The 15,203-nt window shown below is 35.1% G+C and overlaps 3 protein-coding genes across 3 annotated transcripts; 2 read left to right on the forward strand and 1 right to left on the reverse strand.

The window, feature by feature from the left end:
* The first annotated feature begins 1,009 nt into the window (after positions 1-1,009).
* Positions 1,010-5,102, forward strand: LOC129949113 (RNA-binding protein Rsf1). The gene is made up of 2 exons (XM_056060370.1): positions 1,010-1,170; positions 3,739-5,102. Exon 2 carries the CDS (start codon positions 3,901-3,903, stop codon positions 4,528-4,530), a length of 630 nt encoding a protein of 209 aa, XP_055916345.1. The 5' UTR covers positions 1,010-1,170; positions 3,739-3,900; the 3' UTR covers positions 4,531-5,102.
* Positions 5,103-8,709: 3,607 nt separating this feature from the next.
* Positions 8,710-9,643, reverse strand: LOC129950196 (NADH dehydrogenase [ubiquinone] iron-sulfur protein 4, mitochondrial). The gene is made up of 4 exons (XM_056062043.1): positions 9,485-9,643; positions 9,276-9,420; positions 9,036-9,211; positions 8,710-8,972 (listed from the first exon to the last, which is right to left on the reverse strand). Exons 1-4 carry the CDS (start codon positions 9,532-9,534, stop codon positions 8,792-8,794), a joined length of 552 nt encoding a protein of 183 aa, XP_055918018.1. The 5' UTR covers positions 9,535-9,643; the 3' UTR covers positions 8,710-8,791.
* A 1,525-nt stretch (positions 9,644-11,168) lies between these two features.
* Positions 11,169-12,366, forward strand: LOC129950832 (uncharacterized). Its single transcript, XM_056062751.1, has 4 exons — positions 11,169-11,358; positions 11,425-11,555; positions 11,615-11,727; positions 11,785-12,366. The coding sequence occupies exons 1-4, from the start codon at positions 11,264-11,266 to the stop codon at positions 12,364-12,366; spliced, it is 921 nt and encodes a 306-aa protein (XP_055918726.1). The 5' UTR covers positions 11,169-11,263.
* The last annotated feature ends 2,837 nt before the right edge of the window (positions 12,367-15,203 follow it).

Consider the following 15,203-nt stretch of genomic DNA (forward strand, 5'->3'; position numbering starts at 1 on the left):
ATTACCATAGCGACGAAACTCATTTTTGGCTCAATGGGTACGTAAATAAGCAAAATTGTCGATTTCGGAGTAAATATCCGGTACATGACTGTTTACCTCCGCCGGTTTACCTCTGCCAGTTTACCTCTGGACAGTTTACCACCGCCGGTTTACCTCTGGACGGTTTACCTCCAGAGCAGGTAAGGTAGTTTGAAATGTGGATTATTTTGCTCACAGGGTGCTTCTTAATAAATGCAAAGGCCGATATTTCTGCTTCTTAGTGTTTTATTTTATAGTGTTATTCGGCCGTGAGTTTATTTATTTTTAAAAACTGTTACTCATAAATGTTTTTATGGTCAATTTCTCGTTTTGTCTATTGGAGAAAGAGAAATTTGAGCTTTGTTTGATTAAAAAGATTGAATTCTGTTAAATATTCAAAAAAAAAACACACAAATTTACTTAAATATCAAATGAATATTTTGCTTTAGAAAAAAACGTTATGGTGTTGTGGAAGTGTCATAATTCATTTCATAAGTATTACAAAATTAAAGAACAACACAAAACTAAATGCCAAAAGTTTTCAATTCGATGCTACTTTTGAAAATAATAAACTACCTTATCTGCTCTGGAGGTAAACCGTCCAGAGGTAAACCGGCGGTGGTAAACTGTCCAGAGATAAACTGGCAGAGGTAAACCGGCGGAGGTAAACTGGCAGAGGTAAACTGGCGGTGGTAAACTGGCAGAGGTAAACCGGCGGAGGTGAACTGTCCTGCTTCGGCCTCGACAAATGTTTGCGTTTTTACACAATATATAGCCACCTTAATCGACATTCAAACTATTTATGTGTTCAGCCAGTAAATATAATGAACTTCCTGCGCGTCTCTTGTGTTCAGTCACAACGCTTCACTACCAACATTCCAAAATTAAAAATTAATGCAAAATACGAAGATGCCGTGTTCTGATTGGTCAAACAAAAACTCTCCACCAACCACACCAAAAAACAAGCCAACGCCGTTCGCCATTTCACAATTTTCAGCCATTCTCGTTTTAGTTTTCGAAAGGAGCAGACGTCCCGTGAAAATAGTGCGTGCATAATAAAAAGTTTAAAGTGAAAAGTAATTTTTCTTAAATTCACCTCAGGTGCATCGCTGATCACCTTGAAATAGCCGGGAAGAAAAATTAGGTTCAACGGTAAACTTCTTCAAACAATTATTAAAAAAAAAAACAAACAACAATATAATTGTAAAGATAAACATTTAAACCAAAAAATTGCTTATTTATTTTAGTAATTTTCGACGTTTTATTTCGTCCACCACTCCCTACTTCTCCAAAATACAATAATTTGCATATTATATACGATACGTACGAGTACATATATAATCCAAATATATATGTACCTACTTTTGTCCGTTCAAAGATCTAAGAGCGCAATTAAAGTGCCTGTGCCTTGTTTTAACTCACATTTCTGCTAACGCCGATTAAATTCGTTAAAAAGTCTTCTTTAAATCTATAAAGCCATCATTTAATAAATTCGATATCGATTGATCCAATTAAATGGCAGATGGCACCATCGCGTCGATTACACTGAAATCGCAATGGAAAAAAAAAACGCTGATCTCAAAAATATCTAAAAAATCGTTGAAAAATATTTTTGCCAACGACGCCATCTTGAATAGGGTGTTGTACTACATCCCGACATTACATATCACTTCGAGTTTATTTTATATATTTTTCTTCTCTTCCCTTCACTTCACATACTAAATCCGCCTCTGCGAAAAGCAAACGATATATAAATAAAAAGAAAACATTTTTTGAAGCTGAATCAAGATAGAACAAGACACAATCACCTTATTTGTTTCGATTCGATGTAACGCCGTTAATTTATCCAAAAAATAAAAGCAAAGCACATTTTTTATATAGAACCCTTTTGGCTGTGCGAAAAAATAAATAAAACAAAATAAAATCACGTATTGCTACTCACTCTCCACTTAAAAGTTTACTCCGCCGAAAAAATCGTATTATTTCCTCCTCTTCCTCAACAACAAAATCAAAATATTAAATATCCTTCGTTTTTTTTGGAAAACATGACGCATGCATTAATTTCTTCATCGTCTCACGAATCACGATATATTTTCTTTTTCGGAAATTACATAAAAATAAAATCAAAAAAATCATCAACTATCGCAAGTCGCATACTGAAAACGGATGTGGGACGGTTTATTTTGTTCCCCCCATAGCCACCCCTCCTAACAAAATCAATATTAGAATTTTCTATTTGCTTAATTTTTCCCTAGATACCTTTTCCTAATTTAATTATTGGTATGATGGGAACGCGAAAAATCGATTCTTTGCACGACATGCGTGCTACGTGCTTCGTGCTTCTTGGTTTGTGGGATCATCGTAGGCATAGGCTGGCATAAATTGACGACGCCATTTTATTCTTTAGCTCGCTGTTAAAATCTTGTTTTGTTCTTTTTCTTTCTATCTGTGTAATTTTTCTATTTGATTATTTCTTATAAACAAAATGGCGTTATCTGGCTTTTTATTTATTTGAGTTTAAATCCAAATTAAATTTATTTAGATTGACGATAAGTGGGTAAATATTTCAGTGCACTGCAGCAACGAGATAAACAAGTTTTGCTAATCATGTTTTCTTGTGCTGTGCGCTGAATTGAATACTTCTTCAGTTCATTGTGCTTGTTTTTGCTACGCCGCAGGCCGCAGCGCAGATTAAATTCAAACGCCAAGCCTCAAGTAGTAGGTACCTTTTAACTACCTACGTTTGAAATTGTATGTGCTGAAAAAGTTAGAGATAACGAGAACGAGCACACAGAAACTGGTTATTGATTCATTTCTCAGTGGAGGTAAACTATGCACATATAGTTTCTCTCCTTGCTGACTCCCAGTTTCCAGAAGTTTCTGGAGTGTTAGATTTTGTATACCTACCTTCCTAAGTACATGGGGGTTGGTTTGTATTTTAGTATACTTACCTAACAACATTTGTTACATGTTTCTTTTGGCATCTTTTGGTTTGGGTAAATTCTAAGCCATTTCTTTTTGGTGCATATTCTTGAACAAGACTTCAATGAAAAACTAAAATGATACATGCTCATCTCATTGCAAGAAACTTCGAGTTTTAAATCTCTCCACTAGAACTTTTGTTAGTGAATTCCTTCTGTAGAATTCTTCACATAGAAACCTTAAAAACATTTAATTTACATTCTGTTTTAAGTTCGTCGAACTAATTTGCCTTCTTTTGCAATTTTAATTTACCTTTCAACTATAAAAAAAACGAGTTTTTAACTAATTAACAGCAAATGTTTAACCCTTTTTTATCTTTCCTGTAGCTGCATAAATATATAATTTATTTATCATATAATTAATTAAAAAAATCAACAATAGTTTTAGTAGAAACCGTTTCACATTAGATTCAGTATGCGATACAAAAAAACGAACAACAACGAAATCCCGATTATCATAATGTAAAAAGTTTTGTAGATACAAAATAAAAAAAAATATAATTTACAACAAAATTTCTTCTTTGGAAAAAAAAGATAAAACTGTATACACACTTATTTATTTCGCTGTTACTTTATATCACGTATATATTCGCCGAATTTTATGTTATACTGCTACTACTAGTAACCTACTATTCTACATGCAATTATCAATAAGAAAATCACATTTACTTCTCAAAAAATCTCAAAAACATATCAAAGAACGAATACCTTTACCTACTATTATCAAAACATTTCACAGTCAACTCGAAGTCAGTCGTCGTCGTCGTCGTAGCAACTCTTCGTAGGCAACGAATCCGAATCTGAATCAACGTTCTACGTCAGCTCATCGGCATCTCCTTCAGTCCAAGTCCGACGAACCTATCTGAACTCCCGAAACAGAAACACACAGTAAACTACAAATATGAGTGACAGTCGAGGAACACGCGTCTACGTTGGCAATCTTACCGACAAAGTTAAAAAGGAGGATCTGGAAGGAGAATTCACTAAGTATGGTAAATTAAACTCTGTTTGGGTTGCTTTCAATCCCCCAGGTTTTGCATTCGTCGAATTCGAGAACCGCGATGAGGCGGAAAAAGCATGCGACATTCTGAATGGCTCAGAAATCCTAGGCTCACAACTCCGTGTGGAAATCTCAAAGGGTCACCCAAGACAAGGTCGCCGAGGTGGCGGCCGAGATTTCGGACGTCGCCAAGGCGGAGGAGGCGGCGGCGGTGGTGGAGGTTTCCGTGGCCCACGCAGCAGCAGCGGTGGGTTCCGTTCTTCTCGCGGACCACCCGGTCGTGGTTACAGCCAAGATAATGGCTACAGTTCAGGAGGCGGTCGACGAGGTGGCAGCGGCGGCTACGGTGGTAGCAGTCGAGACAGCGGCGGTTTCAGTGGTCGACGTGATGGTTTCGGTGGGGGTGGTCGCGATAGCGGCCGTTCCTACGGCGGTGGTGGTGGCGGATTTAGCAGCGGCGGACGAAGTGGCGGTAGCGGTGGTGGCGGACGATTCCGCTCCCGATCACCAGCCGGTGGCCGAAGATTTTAAGCTATAATCTACTCATTTAACTATAATTATAATATTATATACACTAGACATTGCTGTATGACTAAATACGTTTTTGAATTAAATCTTACTGCATTAAACAAGAAACAAAACAAAATAAATAGAAAAAGAAACAGAAACAAAAAACGAAAAATCCAATAAAAAAAAAGTAAAAATGATGCCGTGTGTGTGTTGATGCGGCGAGTATTTTAGATTTTATTTCGTAAATGTTAGGTTTTCGAATGTGAAAATGCATAAAAGAAAAATTAAACATTAACCATGTACGAAAATAAAATTATCTTCTTTTTGTTTTTTTTTACTAATATTTTGCCAAGAAACGAAGATTGAAAGAAATTTTAGAAATAAAGTATTTTAAGTAAAAAAACAAACGAAAATGTATTGAAAAGTGTATTTCAATCGATATATCTGAGACTTGGATACTTTTAAGGGAAGAAGTAGAAGAAGAAGAAAGAGGTGAATGGTTTTTCTTTCTAATTTTTGTCCAACTCTGAATTATTTGTCGTACATCCACATAAACAAGACTAAGCAGAATAAATGAAATATGTATTATAAAATTTTGTCTTCTCTTTTAATTCCTGAGGGTTTAAAGTTTTCAGGTGGAATGGAAAAAAGGGTAAGCTTTTAGTAACGTTAAGAGTGTTTGTAAAAACGTCTCCCTTAATCTAGGCATACACGATTAACAGACCGGCGAACCTGCTACTGTTAGCTGTTTGTTTTCTCGTGTATGGGCGTGTAAGCGAACCGCTCACTGTTGGCGAACATTTTTGATTGTTTCGTGTATGGCGATGTTCGCAAACAAATTCTCATTTCTCATATGAATGCCATCGAGTTAGATCGTCAGAATTTTGAGATCTTCGTAGCTTTGTCCAGTGGCGAGGAATCGCAAAGTTGCAAATAACCTTTCATAAGGCGTGATGCGATCTCTCTTCATAGAATCTTTTTAATTATTGAAGGTGTAACTTTGTAAAGAAGTTCTCTATACGTTTTGTCTTCCATTCGCAAAAATTTGTTTAAATCTTCATGTGATGTTATCTCCAATTCTCTCAATAATTTAACATGAGAAAGAATGTAAATTTTTAGCCCTATTATGGCTTTCAACTTGATACATAACAATCAGACCTATTACGGTTGTCGCTAGTTGACATTTTTGAATGAAATTGATGAATTGGTATTATCGTTGTCAGCAATCAAAATTTTTGATAAACTGTGAACGCTCTTCAGAAATTAGATCTATTCTGAATGATTCAAATTGACAGTCTTCAAATTTTCAGTAAATCACAAATTTCTTGTTGATAAAATATTTTACGGATCGCGAAAGCCAAAAGCATGTCTACTATTGAACTATTTTTCGGTGAAAATGACCAGAGAGAAAAAACTAAAAAAAAACTATTTTTTTTCTCTGTCAGTTCGAAGAAATGGTTTTCAGAGTGAGGATGAAATCCTTGAATCGGAGGATGAGCAGAATATGGATATGGACTGTAAAGAACACATAGAGGTGCCTGAAGGCGAGTACGATTCCGATGATGAAAAACCATTGTCAACTTTGAGATCGAAAGATAAGAAAAACAAGCAAAAAGTAACATGTAGGTTCAAATCCCGTGCAACATATGTACATGTAAAGCGATTATACCTTTTTAGTTACAAAAGAACTTCCAGAAGAAATGTTCTCTCTAGAGACCCCCGCTGACTTTTTTTCTTTTCACGGGAGAACTGTTTGGTATGATTGTTGAGGAATCCAACAAAAAAGCATTGCAAAACAACATAAATAAGCCAGTCAACATAAAGCGAAGTGAAATGAAAGAATTTGTCGGTATTTCTCTTTTCATGTCCCTCATAAAATTGCCTTCTACAAGGCGGTATTGGAACTCCCAACTAGGACAGCCTCTTGTTTATGAGACCATGCCATGTAGGCGGTGGGCGGAAATAAAAAAATGTGTCCATTTCGCTGATAATGATAAATTTGTTCGATTTGGTCCACCTGGACACTTTTAAAAGTCAGGCCAATCCTAAATAATATAAGGGAACGACTTCTACTTATACCAAAAGAAGAACTCTTACAATTCCCATCATCTTAAGCAGTATAATTGAAAAAAGCTACATATGTAAATAGGGTTACAAAAACTTCGTTTTAAGCGAAATATCGGGATTTTGATATATTCGCAGGGGAGCAGAGCAAAATTATACCAGATGGTTTCAGAGATTTGGGTGTAAGCGGAAATGTTGTGTCCAGGTTGGTTTCAACGGTGCGAAGACATATAAACCACAAAATTTACTTTGACAACTGGTTCAAAAGTCCAAAACTTCAAGTGTATCTAACCAAAGAGGGTCTTCTTCCATTGGGGACCGTGAGGCAAAATAGAGTTCCCAACATTGAAGTTCCAAAAGAACAGAAAAGAAAGAAAAGAGGACGAGGAAATATGATAGAAAAGATGGCTCCCATTGAAGGCGTAAATGTTTCTTTTGTTTCCTGGTTTGATAATAAAATTGTGAATATGCTTTCCACGTTGGTAGGGACTAATCCCACAACAAAAAAAAAGGAGGCAGTCAAGGAAGGAACAAAAGTACGTAGATGTTGACTGCCCAAAGATAATAGATGAATATAACAAGTGTATGGGTGGTGTTGACATTTTAAATTCTATGCTTAGTCTTTGTCGAATTGTGTGTTGTCAATGCATGGATTTTGTGGCGGCAGAAGAGTGACACGTATGTATATGCCTCTTCGATTTTAAGCTGGCTAAAGCAGAACACCTATGCAAGAATAAAAAGTGTCAGAAAAGGGGACGCCCGGCTTCAATTTCAAACACTCCAAAGCGTCAAAAAACGACCATCGATTCAAGTCCTTTGACCCCCCGCTTCCTTAACTCAACATTTTAAGCAAAAAGGGAGGCGTCATGACTTTCCATTAATTGCCTATGCTATGCCAAAAAGACTGCAAATGCAGGTCATTTATTATGTGTAAAAAATGCAAAGTAAGTCTGTGCCTGAACAAAGATCGAAATTGTTTCACATTATTTCATTCCTAGTTTTCTTGTTTCTTAAAAACATGAATCACAAAAAAAAAAATTATAATCACCTTACGTATTTTGATGACCAACTATCGACTCGACCCCAGCAATGGTAGTCACCATCCAGATCCATTCAAAACGTGTAAACAATTTGAAGACGGCCTTCATCTATCAGAAGAACAGCTTTATGGCTGCTTTTCAAGAAGGATATTGCTTGTGTCAAAAAGAACATAAAGAAACGTCTTTCACAAATTACAAAACAATTTATATCAAAGTCGTTGAAAATCTGGAAAAATGTATTGTGGAGCGAAGAATTAAATTCAAACCGATTTAGACCTAATAGCAAAGTCCACTTTCGTCGTCCAAGAAATAAAGAGCTTAATGCAGTTTTAAGTTGAATAACATAAAAACGGTTCCCACAGAATTTTGTGGATAGTTTGCCAAGAAGACTTAAGGAACTTTTAGAATATAATGAGTACACTTCTAAGTTCTGAATTAAAAAAATAGATTAGTCCTACGCCCAGTTACTTCACAAAGTTCTAATGTTAGGACCTTTACTATTCTTTGAATTAGTACTCAAATCGGTATCAACTGATTTCTTTACACAATTGACAGGACGTAGTCCTATCAATTTAAAATCTAACATTCGTTATAACTCGTTCCCCAGCACCTCCTTAAAACAAACTACGACCTAGTTATAAAAATTATCTTTTCCATTTGTTAATCATTTAGTAACGAATAGTGGTAAACTATTTAGTGTCCATCGACATAAAGTTGAAAAAAATTTTAGAACAAGTGTGTTTCCATGGCGAGCCTTTGAAATGTACATAAACTTAAAATATATCTTAAGGAGAAATGACGGTTGGCCACATTTTAAAATAGGAAGATGAAAACAGGAATTTTCTTTTGACTTCATACTCAGAAAAATGCATTCAAGTGCATGTACAGGATTATGTTATACTAGAAGTATCATATTTTTTAATTAAGATGTTATGGATATAAATAAACTACAATTACAATATTAGTTATAAGGTCCTTTATAACATATGGAAAGACTAAAAAATGAGGACTTTAGTCAAAATAATGAAACTATTGCACGGAAATAATAATAAAAGAAAATTAATACGCAGCCAAAAAATAAAGCAAAAAGAATCAATTAATTTTCCAACGTTAAGTGATTTTCACAACTTCAATTTTAATAGCAATTACTTATAACATTTTGTTTTGTCTAGACTAGTCTACTTGGTTGAGACGCGAGTGCGCTTGTTCCATGCGAAATTGATGCCATAGTTCTTGACACGTTCCTTCTTTGGTTTCTCTTCGCTCTCGACAAACCATCTCAATCCATTCTTTTCACAATGAGCAATAGCTTCCTCCTTGGTGTTGAATTCAACTTGTAAGTTCGATAGTGGATCACCTCTACAAGTATTTCGAAATATAATTTAAAATCCAAAAAAGGCTAAATCAATAAAGAAGTCTTACGTAGACGCCCAACCCATCAAGGGATTTTCCCAACGTTCACGGTTATCGAATTCGATTTGCCAATTTTGAATGTTATTTGTTCCACTTTGCATGGCGTTCTTTGGTGGCATATGAATGCGTACACGACGTGTTTTCCAATGTTCCGATGGAACTCCCGATATTGGAGTTATATCAACCTTAAATTATACCAATCGAATGAGTTAAATAGGATTCTATTATGAATTAAGATTGTGTACTTACTTTAACAGGAACAGTGATAGTTCCCATAAGCTTATTCTTCTGCGCGATCTCTTCGGGCTTAGCGAGAGCAGTGGATACATCAATAAGTGGTGCTTCACGTTTACCCACAGACTTATAACGCACAAGTGGAGCTGCTGCTTTAGCCCTATTGGAAAAGTTTATTAGTACAAATTGGCTTGAATTGTTAGCTTTGTTATGTTGATAAATACCAATTGTTTGCAATCAGGGGATTGCCCAGGACTTTAGTTATTACGGACATCGTCTTGATTTTCCTCGATTATGTAAAGAATATCCAAAATCAAAATCGGAATTATATTGCGATGACAGTTGAATATGACATTTCTTATTTTTGTTCAGTTGTCAAACTTCCAAAAAAAGATCTGTTTGTGTAACTTGGGGACATAGGTTCTGTAGACTGGAACTTACGTTTTTTAAGCTGTAGGCACATTCTGCAACGTAGTCATACAACGTAGTCAATTGAAGCTAGATTATATTTGGCACTTTTTATAAAAGTACACCGAAAAGTATAAATTGTATGAATTTTATAGTCATTAAATGAGAATAAGTTATTAGATTGAGATATTGTAAAAGTAAGGTTAGTTGGTTTCACATCTGACAATTTAGCAGAGTTTGGAAATTCAGCGTGAATCGTGAAAATGTGGAAATCACTTTAAAAAAATATATACAAATTTGAAAATACCGCGTCGTTGCAGCTTGTGATGGAGTGCGCATAGCCATCAATTTTATTGCAAAATCAATTTGATGACAATTTTATTTCTCAACTTTATTGTAGCATTTCAAGTTAAAAGTTAGGCTACCGTTGACACCATATGATCAGACTTATAAGTGCGAAAGAGAAAGTAGGTGAAATAGAAATACTTTAAAAAGTCTCAACCCGCAGAGCTCTGGGTTCAGGATTCTTGGATAGTTTTTGACGTTTCTCTTTCTTGCCTTTCTTTGTTTCTTGGCATTGCTTTATTATTTTTTCTATTGTTACCGAGTAAGCAAGAAATATTCCGAAAGAGTCTAGCTTGGTAGTTTAAGCTTTGGAATGTTTCACCCGTTGAAACAAAGTGATAGCCAACTTTTCTGGCCCTCAAAATTGTATTTGTTTATGTCGTTTTCAATGAAAAGCAGGTTAAAAGCTTCTTCATTCATCCTATTATAATTTAAAAACGATGGGTTATTTTAGTTCTTTTGACGAGAAAATGAAGGATTCTCTACAGATTTCAATCCAAAAAATATCCTAGTGTGATAATGCGACATTGAAGAGATGGGTGTCCAAAAGAAAATATGCGAAACATGCAGCATACAGAAAGTCTGAGTCTAATAACACACAAAGCCGAAGCTAGAGCATGTTTGTGATTCAGCCATAAAGTTCTCAAGCTCATAAAATATCAAGTTTCCAAACACAAAAATCAACGTGGCCTGTTTCAGAAGCAATACATCAATAACAGGGTATCATTTTCACATTGATGCTTTATCTTTTCTGTTTAACAGATAAGTTCAATTAATTGTTTAGTAAATCAATGTATGGTACGGACAATCAACTGAAGGTGTCATTAAAAATTTGATTCCGTTTCATGGGTTAAGATGTTACATTGTTGTAATACAACAACTTTAAAATTTTCCCGCGAATTTCGGACATTTTTTTGGAAATACAATTAGAGTATTTTAGATGAACATTTAAACCTAGATTTATATTCACATTATGACACTTCCTATAATCACCATTAATAAAGTTCTCTGTATTTCGAAAGTGGAGAATAGTGTAGGCGCACCATTACTCATTGTGTTCTGTTGCCTTGTATAGATTTTCAGCCCATTCGCAAAACTGAATGACAGCCGTGGTATACTTTCCTTGCAATTGATTGTCTCTAAGCAACTGTCAAAAATTCCCAAATAAAAAACATTTCACAGCTGGGACTTTGTGTATTTGTTTATAAATATCCTTGTTTTTGTTATAATTTTCAAACTTCTTCGAAAAAATGAAGAAAACATTAGAATCTCACCCAAAGAATTTAATTGATCAGTATCTTAAGGCTTCGAACAAGCTTAAAAAGTTTGATAGAGTAGTCTTCAAGTAAGAATCCATATCAACAACAAGCTTTTAAAAGCAAAATAATATTCCAACCTTCTTTTTTTACAGACGATTTGCACCAAATGTATGCGAAGTCTTGAACGATTTCAATGATTTATCGCTAAAGTTTGAAGATGCTGGCATTTATCAATACGCTGCTATGTGCTACCTTGGATCTGCCAAATGTGAACAAAGCAATGGTAGATTTTTAAATAGAAAATTTAATTGAGGATTATTTATTAGCTTTCTGTCCTTCAAGGAAACAATTTATCGGAAATCAATTGTTATTTAAAATCTGCTCGAGCATTCCTAAAAGCTAATCAACTTTCCGAAGACCTACAAATGCGTTCCAACAAAGGAGAATATCGCGAAGTAAGTTTGTGAAATTATCAAACAAGTTTAAAACAAAATTGATTTAAATTTTCACAGGGTGCCCTAAAGTCCTATTACTTGGCACTTTCGAGAGTAGCAGATGATGGGGTTCTAAAAGCGGCAATAATCCGAGAAATAACAGAAGTGAATAGCAACTTCGATGGAACCAGTACATTTTCTTCGCCAAGTCATAGAATATTTGATCTTGAACTCTCGGCAAAGAAGAACATCGAAACTGGTGACTATTTGGGAGCATTGGAGAGACTCACAGATATTTACGATAATCTGACGGAGCGCAAAAAGCAACATCTCTATTCGGATTTGCTTAAAGAAATCGAGATCTGTCGACTTTTGCTATTGATCATATTGAATCTTCCGCCATCAAGACAATCGCCTTCACACATCAAACTCGTCGAGCACTATTATAATTTCAAAAAGGGCAATAGTCACGACTTGGACTGTATGGAACTAATTTCCTTCGATTTGAAGTGTATACTTTCGGATATGATCACTGCCTGGCATGACGACAGTAAGAGCGATCTGGGAAATGCCATCGACGAACTGTGTGAACTCAGAGATATGAGTTCCATGGAACGCATGCTGGTAGAAAATATAATGAAGAGTCTTATCGCAGTTTAGGGTACATGTTTTATAGATATAGGAAATAGTTGTATAGATTTTCAATAAGGAAGGTATTTTTAATAAAAATTCTTATTATATTGTTATTGAGAGTTATAATTCGATCGAATATGGTAATAATTAATTTGTTACCAAACACTGAATACAACACTGACAAAAGTATCGCATTGACAAGGTTTTCCTATTCCTTAACTGTGAAATTGAAGAGTCCAAGTAAGATGACCGGTCACAATTCATATTTTTGAAGGACCTTAAAGCTATTTGAATCGATTTTAAGTTAATTTTATAAGAAACGCACCAATTCTAAGTCGATTTAAGTTGCATCTTTTAATATTGTTCATTATATAAGCAACAATAAAGTAAAATTATTCATTAAATCAAAGTTGGATTTTATTGAAATTATTTTGGAATCATATGAGGAATTGAAATATAATCCATGCCTTAGTACAATCGTCTTCATGCTTTGTTGCATTAATGAATACACCAATTCTGCACAACGTATAGTTTTCAATCTGGCAATACTTTTTGGAATTGGTCTTTTTGACAGCTGTAATTTGATTTATGTTTTATTGGGCAGGTTCAGGCAACATAAGGGACTTCATTAGCAGTCAACGAATTCTTTGAACGTAAATTTTGACCAAGGTAACAAAATACAAATCGTGCAGAACTTGTAGCTTACCTTAGAAGTTTTTTGTAGACACTAATTTTGTTGGTACTTTTTGTACTGTGAACTTAAGGTAGAGCTTTGCGAAGTAAAGTTCTGAATTTAAAATTCATGACATTTGAAAAACTCACTAGTTGCCTTGGTCAATACGTACGTTGAAAGAATGAAGTTGACTGCAAATAAAGTCCCTTATGTTGCCTGAACTTGCCCATTTTCATAGAAGTAGACTTGAGTTAAGTCTTGACTTACTTTCCAGTCAGCTTTCCATGAAAGTTGCCTTAATTGGAAGGTATTTTTTGGCAGCTGGCCAATCAGATACTAGAAACTTGCCTAACTTTCAAGTCCCATATTTCGTCTGAACCTGTCCATTTTAAGATGTCTAGTTTTCAAGAAAAAATAAAATGCACACAATTTAATTCTGTGGCGAATAAATTCCAGCAGAGAGGCTCAAATTTTGACCAATTTTTGACGTATGGGGCCACTTTGGTGCGGTATGTCAGCAATAATGCGCCAAATATTCTCTTCCATGTCGTTAATCGTCTTGGGCTTATCTTCGTACACAAGCGAGTACTGGACTAAAAACTTAAATTTTTCTTACTTTACATTACTTTACGCGCTTTCTGTTTATACAGTCAAACAATATGGATGTCATTTGACGTTTATTCGATCGCTATTACCGCGTTTTCAAGAAGAATTGAATCAGGATTTAGCGCCGTATAGACCTGGATCGGATCGAAATAGGATTACTTAATCCAATCCCGTTTACCCTGGTTACAAGACGAGATCGAGGAATCGAATTGAGATTTCGTTCCAGGTATATGGTGGCACTGAATCGAGGAATCGAATTCAAATGGAGTCGAAATGACATTTCGGTTTTATTTGTGTGCGTACTGCTATTTTTAAATAAACTTAAAATTTTTGAACAATGCTCTAAACACAAAGACGAGCGCCAAATTAAATTCAGCTTAGAACCAAAATACTCCATTTAAATGGAGTCTTTTTGCTTAGAACAAGATGCTTGTAAGATGTGAATCGAATCGAAAATTTGTTTGTAAGCCTGAATGGAGGAATCGAGTTATTGGTGTGTGAGCTTTGGCTTGTGTGCGTGCTATAAGTTTTTTCCCTCTTGTTTTTTCTAAAGCTTAATTTGATTTGGGGCACTTCTTTGTATTGAGAGCATTGTTATAAAATTTTAAATTTGTTTGAAATTATTCACGTAGCAGTACGCACACAAATAAAACCCAAGTGTCACTTCGATTCCATTTGAATTCGATTCCTCGATTCAGTGCCAACATATACATGTACATGGATCGAAATCTCAATTCGATTCATTTCCTTGATCTTCTCTTGTAACCATAGTATATGATTAGCATGTCTTACGCCGCAGGTCTTAGTTAGAAAGACGTTCATGAAAACATCCACACCTACCGCTAAATCTAATACTTTTCGCGTTTTTTTTTTAGTTCAGAGCAGAGCTCGAACTGTCAAAAAAATAATTGTGTTTCTTTTTGAGCTCTGATCGTTCACAACTTCAAATTCGTGTTTCTTTTTTAGTTCTGAACATGTTCACCGCGAGCTCTGTGAGCTCAGAATAAAATTACAGAGTAAACGGAGTAAAATGTTGAGCATAAACAATTTGATATTTGAAAGCCGGGAAATTAAAACAAATCATCGTCGATCGTAAGATAATTTAGAAAAAACAAACCTTGGCAGTTTAGTACTAAAGTTCAAGTTGTTTCATAATTAAATCAGAGAGTTCTGAACATACGCTACTCTACTCTGTTCGTTTAGACTCTGCTCAGTGCTCAGCTCTGAACTAAAAAAGGAAAATGCCATTTGTTCCTCTAATAGATTGTGTTATTTTAGAGGTATGGAACTTTAAGCTGGCAACACTATTTTAACTGGCGGCAAATTTGTCAGATGCCTTGTTTTGGTTTTGCATTTCTTCATGAAAAGACTGAGACTAAGGCTTGAAAAAAGTTTTCAAACTGTGCAAATTTATTTTGAGAAATTGTGGTTCTGCTCGAAGTACGAACAAGTATCGTTTGCATTTTGTTTAGCAATGAAGCTTAGTTTTGGTTGAATATAGAGTCAATAAATAATATTGCCGTATTCGGAGTGATGTTATTCCTCAAGTGTATGTTGAGTTACCGTTATACATCCACAACTGACA

The sequence above is a fragment of the Eupeodes corollae genome, chromosome 3 (assembly GCF_945859685.1).
Source record: "Eupeodes corollae chromosome 3, idEupCoro1.1, whole genome shotgun sequence".
Lineage (NCBI taxonomy): Eukaryota > Metazoa > Arthropoda > Insecta > Diptera > Syrphidae > Eupeodes > Eupeodes corollae.